We start from the raw sequence: 14,794 nt of genomic DNA on the forward strand, positions 1-14,794 counted from the left end.
GGCTATATGAATAATCTCACACATTCCAGTTTTGTCATTCACACTTATTATTTTTTAGTGGAACTGCATCTATGCTGATCTCTGCGAGTTCTGTTGCTCACATGTATCAGTACTTGAATAAAGATGGAGTCGATAATGCGAATGTACAATGGGTCCTTGGTGGCTGCTGTGGCAGAGATAGAGATGGTTGGTTCCAGAAAACCCCCCCCCCCAAAAAAAAAAAAAATACAATGTGGTGTCATTTCTATAAAATGGCAAAAATCAAGGTTTGCTTTTTGGAATTTACATATTTTTAAATATTTTCAAACTGTGAATACTTGAATCCACGGATATAGAACCCACGCATATGGAGGACCAACAGTATTTGAAGCACGTTCAAGGCATGCAGAGTTTTATCCCAGTTTATCCTGGGTCTATTTGCACAGTTGGGCCAGTGGGAATGGGGCCTTAGTCACACATTTGACAATGTGAATCTTTTAGGAAAACTAAAAACTCCGAGATCTGTTATCCTACGTAAAGTGTTTTTTTTTTTTTTTGGAAGCCCCTTCCTTCCAACTTACTTGGGTGCATTTGAAATACATGTGAACAACAAAGATTCATCCCACATTTTGCAGATTGTTTTCACCATCTGAATAACCCTCTAGAATGGCTATATGTATTCAACCTCAGGATGCCAGGTACAAACTCCCAAGAGCTGAGGTCTCAGGAAAAAAATTAGGCTCCATCAGAACACAGTTTGAAACACCTCTATTGCTATCTTTAACCCTTCCAGCATATTTGCATGGTCCTTTTTGTTTGCACCGAGTTTAAGGAATTCTGGTTCTAATCCTACATGTGTCTTGTATCCTTTGCAAGTAGAAAAGGTATAGGTTTACTCATCTCCAACGAAAAGCTCTCAAACACCAGGCCTAGATAAGAAGAATTATTTATTTATTTATTTATTTATTTATTTATTTATTTATTTATATAGCGCTGTAGATTTACACAGCCTCCCCATGATTGCTCTGTGGTCAGAGTAGACTTACCAAATTGGCCAGTAGAATCAAAGAACTGGAGGCCATGATCTGTACTGGGCCTCATGTTCCTATACCAGTGCTGGCGAACCTATGGCACGCGTGCCAGAGGTGGCACTCAGAGCCCTCCCTGTGGGCACACATGCTGTCACTCTAGCACAGTTTTTTACTAGAAAGCCAGAGGGATGTGGCACTTTGCAACAAATAAGTGGGGTATGGGTTGCAGTTTGGGCACTCGGTCTGTAAAAGGTTCACCATCACTGTCCTATACCCTTTTAATGTGTAAAATACACACGCACTGAGTTGTATCTGTATCTCTGAAGTTTGACTAAATATTGAATTTATTTTAACTTCAATATTTAAGTGAAATATTGAATTTATTTAAACAAAGCTGTTCTAATTTGAATGACGTGATTGCCTTATTAAAAATGTGAATGAAAATACACACACAAAATATTTTTATCTATATACTACATCAAGTGTGTGTGTGTGTGTGTGTGTGGGTGCTGTGTAAATATGTAATTAAAAAATAAAGGGGGGGTGTCCCCAAGGATAAAAAGTTTGCGTACCACTGACTTAAGATGTTTCATTTCTGTCAGCGTTTAAGAAAAGGGAGGGCAGCATCTGATGAAAGTTATTGGGGAGGGCTTTGATTCAATGTGATAGGATTTCATAAATGCCTGTTCCCCTCCATGCCAATAACTGCAGCACTGAATTCCTCTTAAGACCGTAAGGTCACTTTGTTCTGTTTTTGATCTTGTATATATTTGGACTCTACACAGGGTGACCAGATGTCCTCCTTTTCCAGGACATGTCCTCCATTTCAGCCTTGTGTCCAGGAGGAATTCCAAAATGACCATTTTGAACGCGACCAGGAAGCATGAATTCATATAGACGTGAGCGTTTTTAGCTTTTATTTGGTAACGTCCTCCTTTTTTCTTGCATGTCCTTCATTTTGTGGTGCCCTGTCTTCCATTGCTGTTAGGGCATCTGATCACCCCAATTACAAAACTCCATGGCCATTGGTCCCACTGCTTAATCCATGTGTATCCAAGTATTGTGTATATTTACATGGGTCAACCCAGAAAGAGATGTTGCATTGGAGACACAGTTTGGGGACCACTGTTATAAAATGACTTGAAGACACATAACAACCGCAAATGGAGACATAATCCCTGGATGCATTTTGGAAGAATCTTTCAAGGGTCCTCTAGAAGGCTGGAAACCTGAGGTCCATCATGGCCCTTACTCAAGGTGCTACAAGATCTCTCCACAAATAATAATAATAATAATAATAATAATAATAATAATAATAATACCAGATGCATCTGAGTAAGTAGACTCAAGCCTAGGAAAGCACATGCTGCCAACTTCTTTCTTTCTGTGAATCTCAAAGGTGCTACAAGACCTCTCTAAATAATAATAATAACAATAATAATAGCAAATGCATCTGAGGATGGAAGCAGACTCAAGTCTAGGAAAGATCCTGCTGCCAACTTCTTTCTTTCAGTGAGTCTGAAAGGAGCTACAAAATCTCTCTGCATATTAATGATGATGATGATGATAATAATAATAATAATAATATGAAATCGAAGGCTTTCATGGCCAGCATTCATAGTTTTTTGAGGTTTTCTTGGGCTATGTGGCCATGTTCTAATAATAATAATAATAATAATAATAATCCCAAATGTATCTGAGGAAGAAGACTGAGGTATAGGAAAGCTCATGCTGCCAATTTCTTTCTTTCAGTGATTCTCAAAGGTGCTATAAGATCTCTCTACATAACAACAACAAATGTATCTGAGGAAGTAGACTGAAGTCTACAAAAGCTCATGCTGCCAACTTCTTTCTTTCATTTAGTCTAGAGTTGCTACAAGATCTCTTAATAATGTCATAATATAATAATAGCAAGTGCATCTGAGGATGGAAGCAGACGGAAGTCTAGGAAAGCTCAGGCTGCCAACTTCTTTCATTAGTCTCAAAGTTGCTACAAGGTCTCTCTGCCATATAATAATAATATAATAATAAATAATAATAATAATAATAATAATAATAATAGCAAGTGCATCTGAGGATGGAAGCAGACGGAAGTCTAGGAAAGCTCAGGCTGCCAACTTCTTTCTTCCAGTGAGTCTCATAATAATAATAATGGGCCCCACAACAAACTCCAACTCCCAGAATTCCATAGCCTTGAGCCAGGATGCTTAAAAGCGGTGCCAAAGTGGATTTATTATCTCTGCAGCCAGTGTTCTCGTCTTTCCCACCCTGGGAGTGTGGAGGAGGCAGCTCCACCCCGTGTGTCGTTCTGCCCTTTCCCGGGCTGGGCTGGCTCTGGGGAGGCTGCCTGGCCTCTTTATTCCGCTCTGGGCGCGCAGGGAAGGCGCTAGTGCGGACGCTGAGGGGGAGAAGCTGCTGGACCCACTGGGAGGAGGATGGATCCCATGGCACTGCTGGGCTCCTGTGGCCCTCTGCTGCTGGCGCTGCTGGGTGAGGAGGACTAGAGGGGCAGGACCTCTGCTGGGAAGGGACTCTGGGCACTGGGCTCAATGCTCTCCTCCTCCTCCTTCTTCTTCAGAGCTCCACAGGAGCATCTCCTTGGAAAGAGGGAAGGTGACTGAGGTGGGGGGAAGGAGATATCAGAGGTCCAAACACACACTAATAATCCAGTTTGAGACCGCTTTAATTGCCCTGTAACTCACAGTGCTCTTAGGTTAGGGGACTGTAACTGGAGAGATCTTGTAGTAGCACCTGTGAGACTCACTGGAAGAAAGAAGTTGGCAGCCTGAGCTTTCCTAGGCTTCAGTCTGCTTCCATCCTCAGATACATTTGCTATTATTATTACTGTTATAATTATGTAGAGAAACCTTGTAGCAACTGTAAGACTAAAAAGAAAGAAGTTGGCAGTATGAGCTTTCCTAGACTTCATTCTACTTCCTCAGTTGCATTTGTTGTTGTTGTTATGTATAGAGATCTTGTAGCACCTCTGAGACTCACTGAAAGAAAGAAGTTGGCAGCCTGAGCTTTCCTGGGCTTCAGTCTTCTTCCGCAGATACATTTGGGATTATTATTATTATTATTGTTATTGTTATTGTTATTATGTGGAGAGATTTTGTAGCACCTTTGAGATTCACTGAAAGAAAGAAGTTGGCAGCAGGAGCTTTCCTAGACTTCAGTCTGCTTCCTCACATACATTTGGGATTATTATTATTATTATTATTATTATTATTATTAGAACATGGCCACATAGCCCAAAAAACCCTCAAAAAACTATGGATGCCATGAAAGCCTTCAACTTCATTTGATTATTATTATTATTATTAATAGAGATCTTTCATCACCTGTGAGACTCACTGAAAGAAAGAAGTTGGCAGCAGGAGCTTTCCTAGACTTCAGCCTTCTTCCTCAGATGCATTTGGTGAAGTGGGAGCCAGGCACAGACATATACTGTATATGCCAGTTCCTTTCTTTCAGTGAGTCTCAAAGGTGCTACAAGATCACCCCACGTAGTGATTCTACAGACTAACACTGCTATATCTTTTAATTCTATCACACTGGGAATTGTGTTTATTGTGACACCAGAGCCACTGACAGAGAAAGCTCTACATCTCACAAACGCTACTGTTCCCAGAATCCCATAGCATTAATTGAGCCAGGGCGGTTAAAGCATTCTCAAACTGGACTATTTCTTCAATGTGTTTTGGACCTAAGTTCAGAGTCGTAGTCCAGCACTCAAACCACTAGACCACCCTGGCTCTCAAGGCGAACCTGTCATGGGCTTTTCTTGGCATGTTTCTTCAGAGGGTGCTTGCCACTGCTCTCTGAGGCTGAGAGATTGTGACTTACCCAAGGTCACTCTGGATTTTTCATACCCAAGCGGGGGTTCAGACTCTGGCCTCCCAGAGTTATAGTCCAACGCTCAAACCACTACTCCAGGGTGACTCTTTCTTCTAAAAGGCACAGGGAACGTCAGAAAAATGTGGCAGTCCAATTCCTTGCCTTGGTTTCAGCCCTAATATTACCAGTCCCCTTCTCCTCTGGCTGCTAGAGTTTTAACAATCGCTTGAGGCAGAAACTCAGCATTAAAAAGTTTGGCTTTCCACGAGTTTGCTTGTCATGGCCAGGAGTCAGAAGAAAAAGAGTTGGCAGAAGCAATAAAAGTAGTGGGGTCCTATAAGATCAGGCAAGGAAACCTCCATTCTGGAGCCTCTGAAAAGAGAACTGAGTTGCTTAAAGCTGGACAGAATGAAAGAGTGCTTTGGTATTCTCACTGTTTTCCCCTCTTTTCCTTGCATGTGGTATGCGTCTTAAAAAGTCTTCCGTACTCTCATCTGCTAAAAGTGTTGCTCTTTAGTCCTAAGGACAGGTTCTCTTAACACAGTGGCAAAAGGCTTTCTGTGCTTGCAGTTAATTCTGGAGCCTGTTAATTCGAGACAAACCTTGGCGCTAAATCCAAGCACAGTTTTGAGGTTTTGGTTCGGAGGTGGGGGAATCGCATGCTGTATCAAGCTATCCCACTTTGTCAGAGCTGCCTGCTTTTGCTCCCTGCCAGTGTGCCCACCGAACAGAGCAAGTTCTCTATATTTAGCTCTCTGTGTTTATTTTAGGATGCCATAGAATCTAGGAGAGTTTGGAACAAGTTAGACATTAGAGGCAGGACAGGCCCCATCGTGTTAGCATAATATCACATGTAATTTCAAACTGTTTACAACATTGTGTGTGTGAGATTATTATCGGCATATAGCATTCTTTGATGTAATGTGCTGTTTTACAGTAACTAACAGTGATGTTAAATAAGACTTCGCCCAAACGATGCCACACCTAAAGAGCCTGTTAGCCCTAAAGAGCTTCGTAGCAGCCCCCTCACACCTGGTGTCTGCTCATACAAAACGGCTTAATTGTTCAAGGATGATTAAAACAAATTAGGGTTACAACACACTTGCTTGTCTTGAGCTTGGCCTTGTTTATTCGGTTAGTAATAACTGACTGAGAGACATTGGAAGCTAGTTCAGCTCCATGTGGTGCCCTTACTTTTTGTGCCAGATGCAAAAGCAGGAGCCCCTTCTAGTTCTGTGACATTTACCTTGGGATGTTGCCAGAGATGAAGCCAGTTTACGTTTTTCTGGAACTCCTGGAATGTTTTAATACCAGTGCTCTTAAGCCGAGTGATGAAATGTTTTGGTGAGACAATCCCATACCTTTCCATTCCTGCTCATTTCCCTTTGTAGAATCCTGTCAGCTGACTGCTTTGCGAGAAATAAAGTGCATTTACTCATTTACAACTTGCTTCTTACTTCCAGCGAACAACCTTATAGGTTACATATGCTTAGTAAGACACCGTGCAAGATTTATTTGCTAACTTGAACCCCATTTTGGGAGAAAGGCAGGATAGAAATCCAATAAATAAATAAATAGGCTTAACCGGTAGAATAATCAACAAAATCAGGTTATCTAGTCTGAGTCAGGTCCAATTTTAGTTAATGAGATTGGGAGTTAAAGTTTCACAGGCATTCTTGGAGTTGTGTCAAAACTGTTGAGTGACTATGGCCTGTTACAGACTGCCAAAATAAAGCTGCTTCGGGTCTCTTTGGAGGTATGCTGTTTAAATGATGCATGCATCCTAAGAATCTGGAAACTGCACCAAAGCTGCACTCCAATCCTTAGGAACGGAGTGTGGCTTTGGCACGACCTCTGGACTCTTAGGAACCATGCATCATTTAAATAGCATACCTCCAAAGAGACCCGAAGCAGCTTTATTTTGGCAGTCTGTAACAGGCCAAAAGGAAAATTTAAAAGACAATGTTAAGTTTTTGCTTACCACTTGTGGTAACTTCTCCCTTTTTTTGGTAAATTTTGCATGCTTTCTTCCAAATCAGTAATAATAATAATAATAATAATAATAATAATAATAGCACTAATGAATTTTGTATCTCACCTTTCCTCTCAAAACTGAGACTCAAGGAGGCTTACAAATCAAAACAAATGCAGGATAACTAAAGCATACAAAGGGTTAACATTTAGAAAAGACTCCTATTTTGAATTGTTAGATGATGTAGATTTAGATAACAACCATTGAAACTAGTTTATCAGCAAGCTCCAACCTGGGGGTATCTATGAGCAGCTCTGCACTCTTTTGTCCCACTTTGAAATGATATTTGTCTTCTGTGTCATTTTTCTGTCCACTGAAGAAAGCATGATGCTGATTAGATGCCTAGACCTTGAGGAGAAACAGTGGTCTTTTAAAAGTCAAGCCTCTTGACCACTGCATTTTCTGTATTCCTGGCTTCTTCATCAGGCAAAGGTATTAAAAATCATACAGAATATATATATATGACAACGTTAGTCACACAGGTCTACATTTTTTTCACAATGTGACTGTTCTCAGTTCAGGTGTTATTGGAGGGCTATTGAGGCAGGCAGGCCCCTTCTTCTGGCTATGTGGCTATCCCAGGAAGTATCCCCCCCCCCCAGGAAATCAATTTCAAGTTCCATTAGGAAGACAAAAAGAGATGCTCCTTTTGAGATCCAAATTACCATCAAAAAGGACAGAGGCAACATGGATCTCAAGAGGAGCATCTCTAGCAGGACTGCTGGCTGGATGGGAATGGAAGGCTATGATGGTATTGGAAACCATGGACTCCTTTCCTTCTGAGAAAGGGGAAGAATCTGTGTCCACCACTTCTGCCATCACTCAATTTCGTGGCATCATTTCCACCAGTGCTGCCAGGCTGCCACATGACAACAGCACCCAATTCATATCAGCGGCTTCAGTGGGCAGATGGCAGGGGCTCCTTGGTTGGCAGATGGGGGCAGTTGGTTGTGTGGGAAAGTGAGGACAGTGAGGTGGTCAGAGCAGATGGTAAGCGCCCCCTTCCCTCCTGCTGCTTCCACTGTCCCCTCCTCTCCTGCTCTCTCCCCACCAGATACTGTGTGTGAGCATTTCAGGGGGTTAGGCCAGGGCGAGTTGATGCAATGACATTCTCCTCCTCTTCCACATACCTCTCTTCTGCTCTTTCTACAGCCTGGGGTTGGGCTTCCTGGACTACGTTCTCTCCTGCCCCAGTCTTTGTTTCATGGGAAAAGAGGGCACCCCAAGACTGTATCCCCTTCTCCTCGGCAGCTCCCACTCATTGAAGCTGTAGGGTAACTGCCTGCTGAGGGTGACAACTTGAGTTACCACACTGGTATGACAACAACCCTAGTGACATCACTGGCTTATGTGCGTTTAAATAATGCTTGTGTGAAAGAAATTACAATGGTGTCGACTCTTTTAGTGTCCACTTGACCAAATTATACTCTGTTTCCAGCATAAATAAAGTATGCTCTGTTATAGGAAGAAAAACAGGAATTTGATTTCTCAAACTGCATTTAAATTAAGCTGTGGGCTCATGTACTTCCAGGAGTGCCATTGAAAATAGTTTAACTTGGGGAACAATGTGTAAAAAGGTTCCCAAGACTTCCTTAGCCAAGCCAGCCAAAACATCCAACCACAGGCATAACACCCCAGTAGGATTGTAGCCAGCAGGTTTTCAAATCTTGCTTCATGCTTCATGAGTATAGGTATGTAGAGAGATCTTGTAGCGCCTTTAAGACTCACTGAAAGAAAGAAGTGTACAGCATGACCTTTGGTAGACATAAGGGGTTGTACAAACTTTGGTAGACTTAAGGGGCTGTACAAACTTTGGTAGACTTAAGGCGCTGTACTTCTTCAGCCAGATCAGGGCTGCAGCAGCCGCACTCTGTAGCCTCAATCTGGCTTTTCCAGGGTGTGAAAAGGAGCTGCAAAAAGCAGCTCCTTTTTGCACCCTAGAAAGGCTGCAATAGTCATGGTGGCACGGCTATATGTCTCTCCTTTGGCGCACAGTAGCATCATGTTGCCCTGGGGGCAGAGCCGGGGTGTGTGTCGTGGAGACGCTACGCCCCAACTCTGCTCCCAACCTGACCTTTAAGGCTGGTGTGCACACAGGGCTTTAAGTCTACTTCCACAAATGCATCTGAGGAACTAGACTTAAGTCTACGAAAGCTCATAGAATTATAGACTCATAGAGTTGGGAGAGACCACAAGGGCCATCCAATCCAATCCCTTGCCATGCAGGGACACAATATCAAAGCACCTCTGACAAATGACCTTCCAGCCTCAGTTTAAAAACCTCCAAAAAAGGAGACTAAGCCACATTTCTTTCTTTCAGTTTGTCTCAACAGTGCTACAAGTTCTCTCTACATACTGATTCTACAGACTAACACGGTATATCTGTGGCTTCATGAATATGTAAGCTGATACTATTCCTTTATGTCTTATGCATGGTGGTGCTTTGGGTATATGCACCTACTGAATATTTTTTACATTGAATATAGCATCTGCATTTTATGTCTCAAAAGTCTTTATATAATCTAAATTCACTTGTTTTAACCAAGTGGAAGCTGACCAGAGCTGCCATCTTGCATGTAGTTTGCTGTAGCCCTATGCACATCTACCGGTACTTGGAAATAAGCTTCCTTTAACTCAGTTTGACTTACACGTAAACATGCATTAGAATATTTCCTTTGATTTGAGTAGGATTTAAATAACCTAATAATGTGCAGGGTCATAAATTTTGTTTCTATTTTATTTTGTCATAATTGGGATGGAGCGTATACTTCTCTTGTGCTTAATTCTGTTGTTTAGTTTTAAAAATTAAAGGCTGTAGTCTTTTTAATTTATCACATCAGGAATGGTAAAACTGATAACCCTAAAACAACTACGGCATTATTAGTTTAAAACACTTTAGCCTCCTTTGTAGGACACACTCTTACATTCAGTTGCAAACTGTGCTGCTGATTTTTGACATTAAATGTGGAACGCCACTTTAAGTCAGAGGAAATGCTCATTTTACAAAGAGCTTGGAGGGTTGCTACCAAATTTTGTGGCATGTCTTTATATGGTCTATCATGTTTTTGGGAGAGGCACGCATTGCCCATTTGAGATGTAGTTTCTGTTGTGTCTGTCTGTTGTTATCTTTGTCCCAATGTACTATTTGCAGGTGCTGGAAACCTAGGTCCACATCCATTTTAGTGATTGTTGGCACATCTCACTTTCCCCAAAGGGAGATCTCCATGAGGGAGCTTGGTGTGGGACTAAGCAAATTATCAGACGGGGGAAATTGGGAAAGAAAAAGGCATACTCCTGGGAAAGTTGCACAATCGCGCTGAAGATTTTCAGTTGATGTTGCATTTATCCATGATTTAACCCATGAAGATCCAGGAATGCTTCAGCAACAAACCATTACCAGAACGTCCCTGTGAATGGTTTGTTGCTGGAGCATTCCTGGATTTTCATGGGTTATGTCCTGGATAAGAGGAACATCATCTGAAAATCTTTAGCATGATTGTGAGACTTTACCGGGAGTATTCCTTTTACTTTCCTAAAACTAGCTCAAGATCTGGCATACATGTCATACCCAAGTCTCAGGAAGACCTTACATTATGCTCTGTGCTATGTGGGACCTGAAACTCTTGCCACTCCTAATGTTATGCCAGCATGAGGGTTGAGGTAGACAATCAGGTTGTCCAGTTATTGTATCCATGCCAAACCAGACCTTGAATATAGCAAGTCACAACAACAAGTTACTGGAGGATTGCAATATGTGGTCTGTTTAGCCACTCCCTTGTTAAGTGAAAGCAACTGATCACTAACACATTGTGTAATTCCCAAGAAGCCAAGGTTCCTGTGCTTCTGGCTAGTTGTGTTTCCCAAAGCCACTCATGCAGTTTTTCCATAGCAAAGTCAGCAGCAAATTCATATTTTGCAGTGAGCTGAAGAAAGACACTGCATATTTATTTGATTTAAAAATAAAGAAACAAAAAACAACAATTGGGAAAGAGATGAGGAGGATGAAAAATGGAATGCCTTCTGAATACTGTATATTTGCATGGTGTATCAATGGTGTCTGTAAGGGCAGATCAAATGTCTGTATGTGTTTCCTGACATTTATTTCTGTGTAATGTAAGTTTAAGAAGGGATAAGTGATGTTACTGGGCTGAGGAATGCTTATTAGAACTTCTCTCCAGAAGGGAGAGAATTATAGAGCAGCTGTATGAGCTATTTGGTGGTATTAGATATCCAAGTATTGGATATCCAGTTTTCCTTGTTGAAAACTGCTATATTCTGATATAGAGTTTGGCAGTAAAGGGCAGATGTGGTTGTAAATATGTTGCACAGTTACACTACTATTATGTGGTGCTATTCTTGAGATTAGTCAATTTGCAGTATAAAACATGTTTAATCACAAATCATGGAAGCATATTTACAGATATGTATGCATAAGATTGCTATCTCAATGGACGATGCAACATGATCTTGGAATTTATGTTTCAATTCAGCAATAAATCTGCAATCAGGAAACGATGAAAAATGGGATGTAACTTGGAAGTAAAAGAGGAAAGCTGACTTTCTACACTGTAATGTTCAGAGGAACAAATATTATTTATTTTAAGTAAATCTTTTGTTTTCTCTGTCTCTCTGTTACTCTTGACCCAACAAAGGTCTTGCCATTTTCAACTGTGTTACTGGTAATGGAAATGCAACAACTGAACAAGAAGCCAAGAGATTTTCCAGCATCTACCCAAATGAAAACTGTACAGGTAACATATAGATTGTAGTCGCATGTGATGTATGGATCTTATAGAGAAGAAAAGAACCTGCTCATCATTAAAAGCCATGACTTCTGCTATGTAATTAATTCACACAACAAATCCATATAACTAATTTGTACCATTTTTACAATGTACATATCAAAATCTCCAGAGGAATTATATTTAATTTACAATAAGTTCTTGTGCACTGTAATGAGCTCTTCATGAAAAAAACATGGATTTTGTGGATACACTCTCCATTAATAATTGAGGGCCGAAATAGATGGCCCTAAAGGAGCAGCATGATGCCACCGCTTTGAGTCCTGGATCAGGGCCACAGCATCCACATGTTGCGACCCCGATTCAGCATTTTTCCACTCTAAAAAGAAGTGGCAAAATACTGGTCCTTTTTAGGGCAGAAAAAGGATGCGCTTGCTGCTGCGGCTACTTTTCAGTGTTTTGGTGGCACGGTGCATGCAAGTGCCGTGTCACTGAAATGCTGTGAAGCCACCACACATGCAGTCAGCTGTGCAACTTCCCAGTGGTGTGGGGGGCATTGTCAGAGCATGCGGTGTCTAAATGCTGCACTCAGACACCACCCTCAACCTGGTGTTTACTGTTGGTCTGTTTTGCCCTTTAGTATTCTCTGACAAGCTGGCTTTAAACAGTGGCTTCTAGTGAGAGAGCTAAATTAATTGCCATGCCATAGCCAGTACCTTAAGTTGTTCTCTAAAGGGTTCCCAGATGTGGTCATGTTGAGCCTCTGATAACCTGCAAAAGTATGTTTTCACAGACCCTCAGTTTTAAGAGATTCCTTTGTGAGCGATCCTAATCTGCCATGTCTCTGCCTGTGTATTCTTAACAAAGTGTCATTTAGTACTCAGTCTAGTAACCCTATCTGTGCAGCTAATTATTCTTTTGTAACAGCATTAACTTTTAACCCCTGTGATGATAGTTTCTGGAATACAAGAGATTAGTTTTCTATTCTCTTGTGCTGTTGGATTTCCAAAGAGTACAGTGCAGAGCATTCAAGACTTCATTGTTCCGTTTCATTATCCTTCATTAATACTAGATGCAGCTGACATTTTGCTGGAGTTCTGGGACATCAAATGGTGGAGAAATGGGCATGTCCCCTGATCTCCAACTACAAAGATAACATAATGCATGAATTGGATACTTGCTTCCATTGCCTGATCACTCATGGAAAGGATCTTGCTTAGGCGTGATGTCATCTAAATGGTAGGGAGGTGCTACTGCTTCACAACTTAAAGTGCCAATAAATTATGCAAACGGAGATCAAATGGCTCTCTGAACTTTAAATTCTGGTTCTAAGGACTTTCCAGTCTCACTTGGCACTCACTATCATAGCCCAAGGCTGCACAGACCTTCAATGCAATGGAAGCTGATAAGTGAAACCATTTGCAGTATGACCTTTCTTCCTGCCCAGGCTCCCAGTTGTATCATTAGTTGCTCCTCAGCAGGCAAAGCTCACACCCTGAAGATTATAAGTGCTCCAACTGTTTTCATTAAATGTAGCCATATAAACTCTTCCCTGTTTGGGGGTGTGCAATAAATTTAAAACATGAAGAGGCACATAGAGAATTCGACTGAGTATTGTCAGCTTCAAATTGCCTGCGGAAAAACCTTGGAGACAGAAGTGTGCAGTACAAGCGCTACTCAAAGTGGTGGTTTGTGGGCCAGTGCTGGGCCATGAGCCATCCTTTGCCAGTCCCTGACAAGTTTCCAAGAAAGCTAGAATGAATTGTAGTCAAGAAGCACAAATGTTATACCAGTCTCTGGCACATCAGGAAAAAAAATTGGCTGTTCCTCCCACATGAGAAAGAGTGAGAAACACTGGACTATATGACAAAATATGCATTGTGGGTTCCCAAAAACCGAAACTGGATTATAGATGGTCACAAGATTGAACTGGTAGCCTGCTTCAAATGTCTGGGGGTAATCTTTCATGCTACTGGTAGTAGGAAAGTGCATGGGGACTATGCTGCCAGAACATGCACAAGAGTTCATCATCCTTAAATTTCTTATGACAGGAGGCCATTATATTCCAGCAGCACTCAAACTCTTTGAAGCCAAATCAGTTGCACAACTGGTTTATGGATCCCAGCTGGGACCTCTCCCCAACTCTGCACCATTAGAACTTGTGCAATCCGAATTTCTAAGGTCAGCATTCTAAGCTCCAAAGTGTGTCTGTAATGCAATTCTGAGACTGGAGTCAGGCTTTATGAAAATGGAGGCCAAAGTATGGGTGACTATACTCAACTACTGGCTCAGACTACCCTTCCTTCCATCGGCCTTGCTCCACTTACCCTGACTGATGAATGAATTCCAGTCCACATGGAAACAGACAGTGATGACTAAAATTTCTTAACTGGGTTTCTCTCCAGATCTTTTGCTCAGCATGGGATATGAAAAGGCCAAAGCAACCATTAAACAATGGGTGATAAACATAGAGTGACAGCTAGACCTAGCTAGTGCTCCAACTTTTATTCTTAGTGACTCCAATTTTGGCAAAATTATCAAAGCCTGAAGTACCTAAACACTAGAGAGCCTTTATTTTGGCATGATGCCATGCTCTCCCCTCAGCTGTTCTTGAAGGCCGATATAAGAAAATCCCCTTCCCTGTGACTCTGGCCAAAGAGAAATAAAAGAGCATGTGTTACTCCAGTGCTTATACTACAGGGACATTTGCCTCAGATCTATCTCTCTATTGTATAAACATGAAGGACACACCAGTCAATTCTACACTTCCTTACTGCTTTCGGACACTAATTCAGATATAACATATAATGTTGCCAGATTCTGTTCAGCTGCAGTTAAAATCTATCAGGCAGTGATCTCCATGGTAGACTACAATTAGCCACACCAGACTTTAAAAGGAAAAACTGTTTTTACCTGGCTGGTATCTTCTTTTTTTACCTTGCCTTCTTTTATTCTGTATTCCCAACAGCAAATGGCAGGAATCCTGTTGAGGCTATACTGTTTTGAATCTGTGTTTTTACCTGATCTCCCTCCCCCCCCCGGGTTTACCTTGATTTTACCATTGTTTTAAACATTACCTTTTTTATTCTGTAGCTCCTTTTTACCTGTGCTGGTCTATGACCATAAAAAAGAAGAACTGAACCACTGTTGATTGAGTTTTGATAACCTACACC

At 41.5% G+C, this 14,794-nt stretch overlaps 1 protein-coding gene across 3 annotated transcripts in view; it reads left to right on the plus strand.

The window, feature by feature from the left end:
- The window catches only part of BTC (betacellulin), a 65,380-nt gene that overhangs the window by 40,944 nt on the left and 9,642 nt on the right, over positions 1 to 14,794 (plus strand). For 2 of the 3 annotated variants that reach the window (XR_006104516.1, XM_042472930.1), the window contains exons 1-2: positions 3,345 to 3,500; positions 11,532 to 11,630. Coding sequence is in view for 2 of the 3 variants with exons in the window: in XM_042472930.1 (XP_042328864.1) it covers positions 3,446 to 3,500; positions 11,532 to 11,630 (154 nt within the window). In the remaining variant the exon portion in view is untranslated. Of the gene's footprint in view, positions 1 to 1,795; positions 1,910 to 3,344; positions 3,501 to 11,531; positions 11,631 to 14,794 lie in introns of those variants that run through there. The other variant, XM_042472931.1, reaches the window with a different exon arrangement.

The sequence above is a fragment of the Sceloporus undulatus genome, chromosome 6 (assembly GCF_019175285.1).
Source record: "Sceloporus undulatus isolate JIND9_A2432 ecotype Alabama chromosome 6, SceUnd_v1.1, whole genome shotgun sequence".
NCBI lineage: Eukaryota > Metazoa > Chordata > Lepidosauria > Squamata > Phrynosomatidae > Sceloporus > Sceloporus undulatus.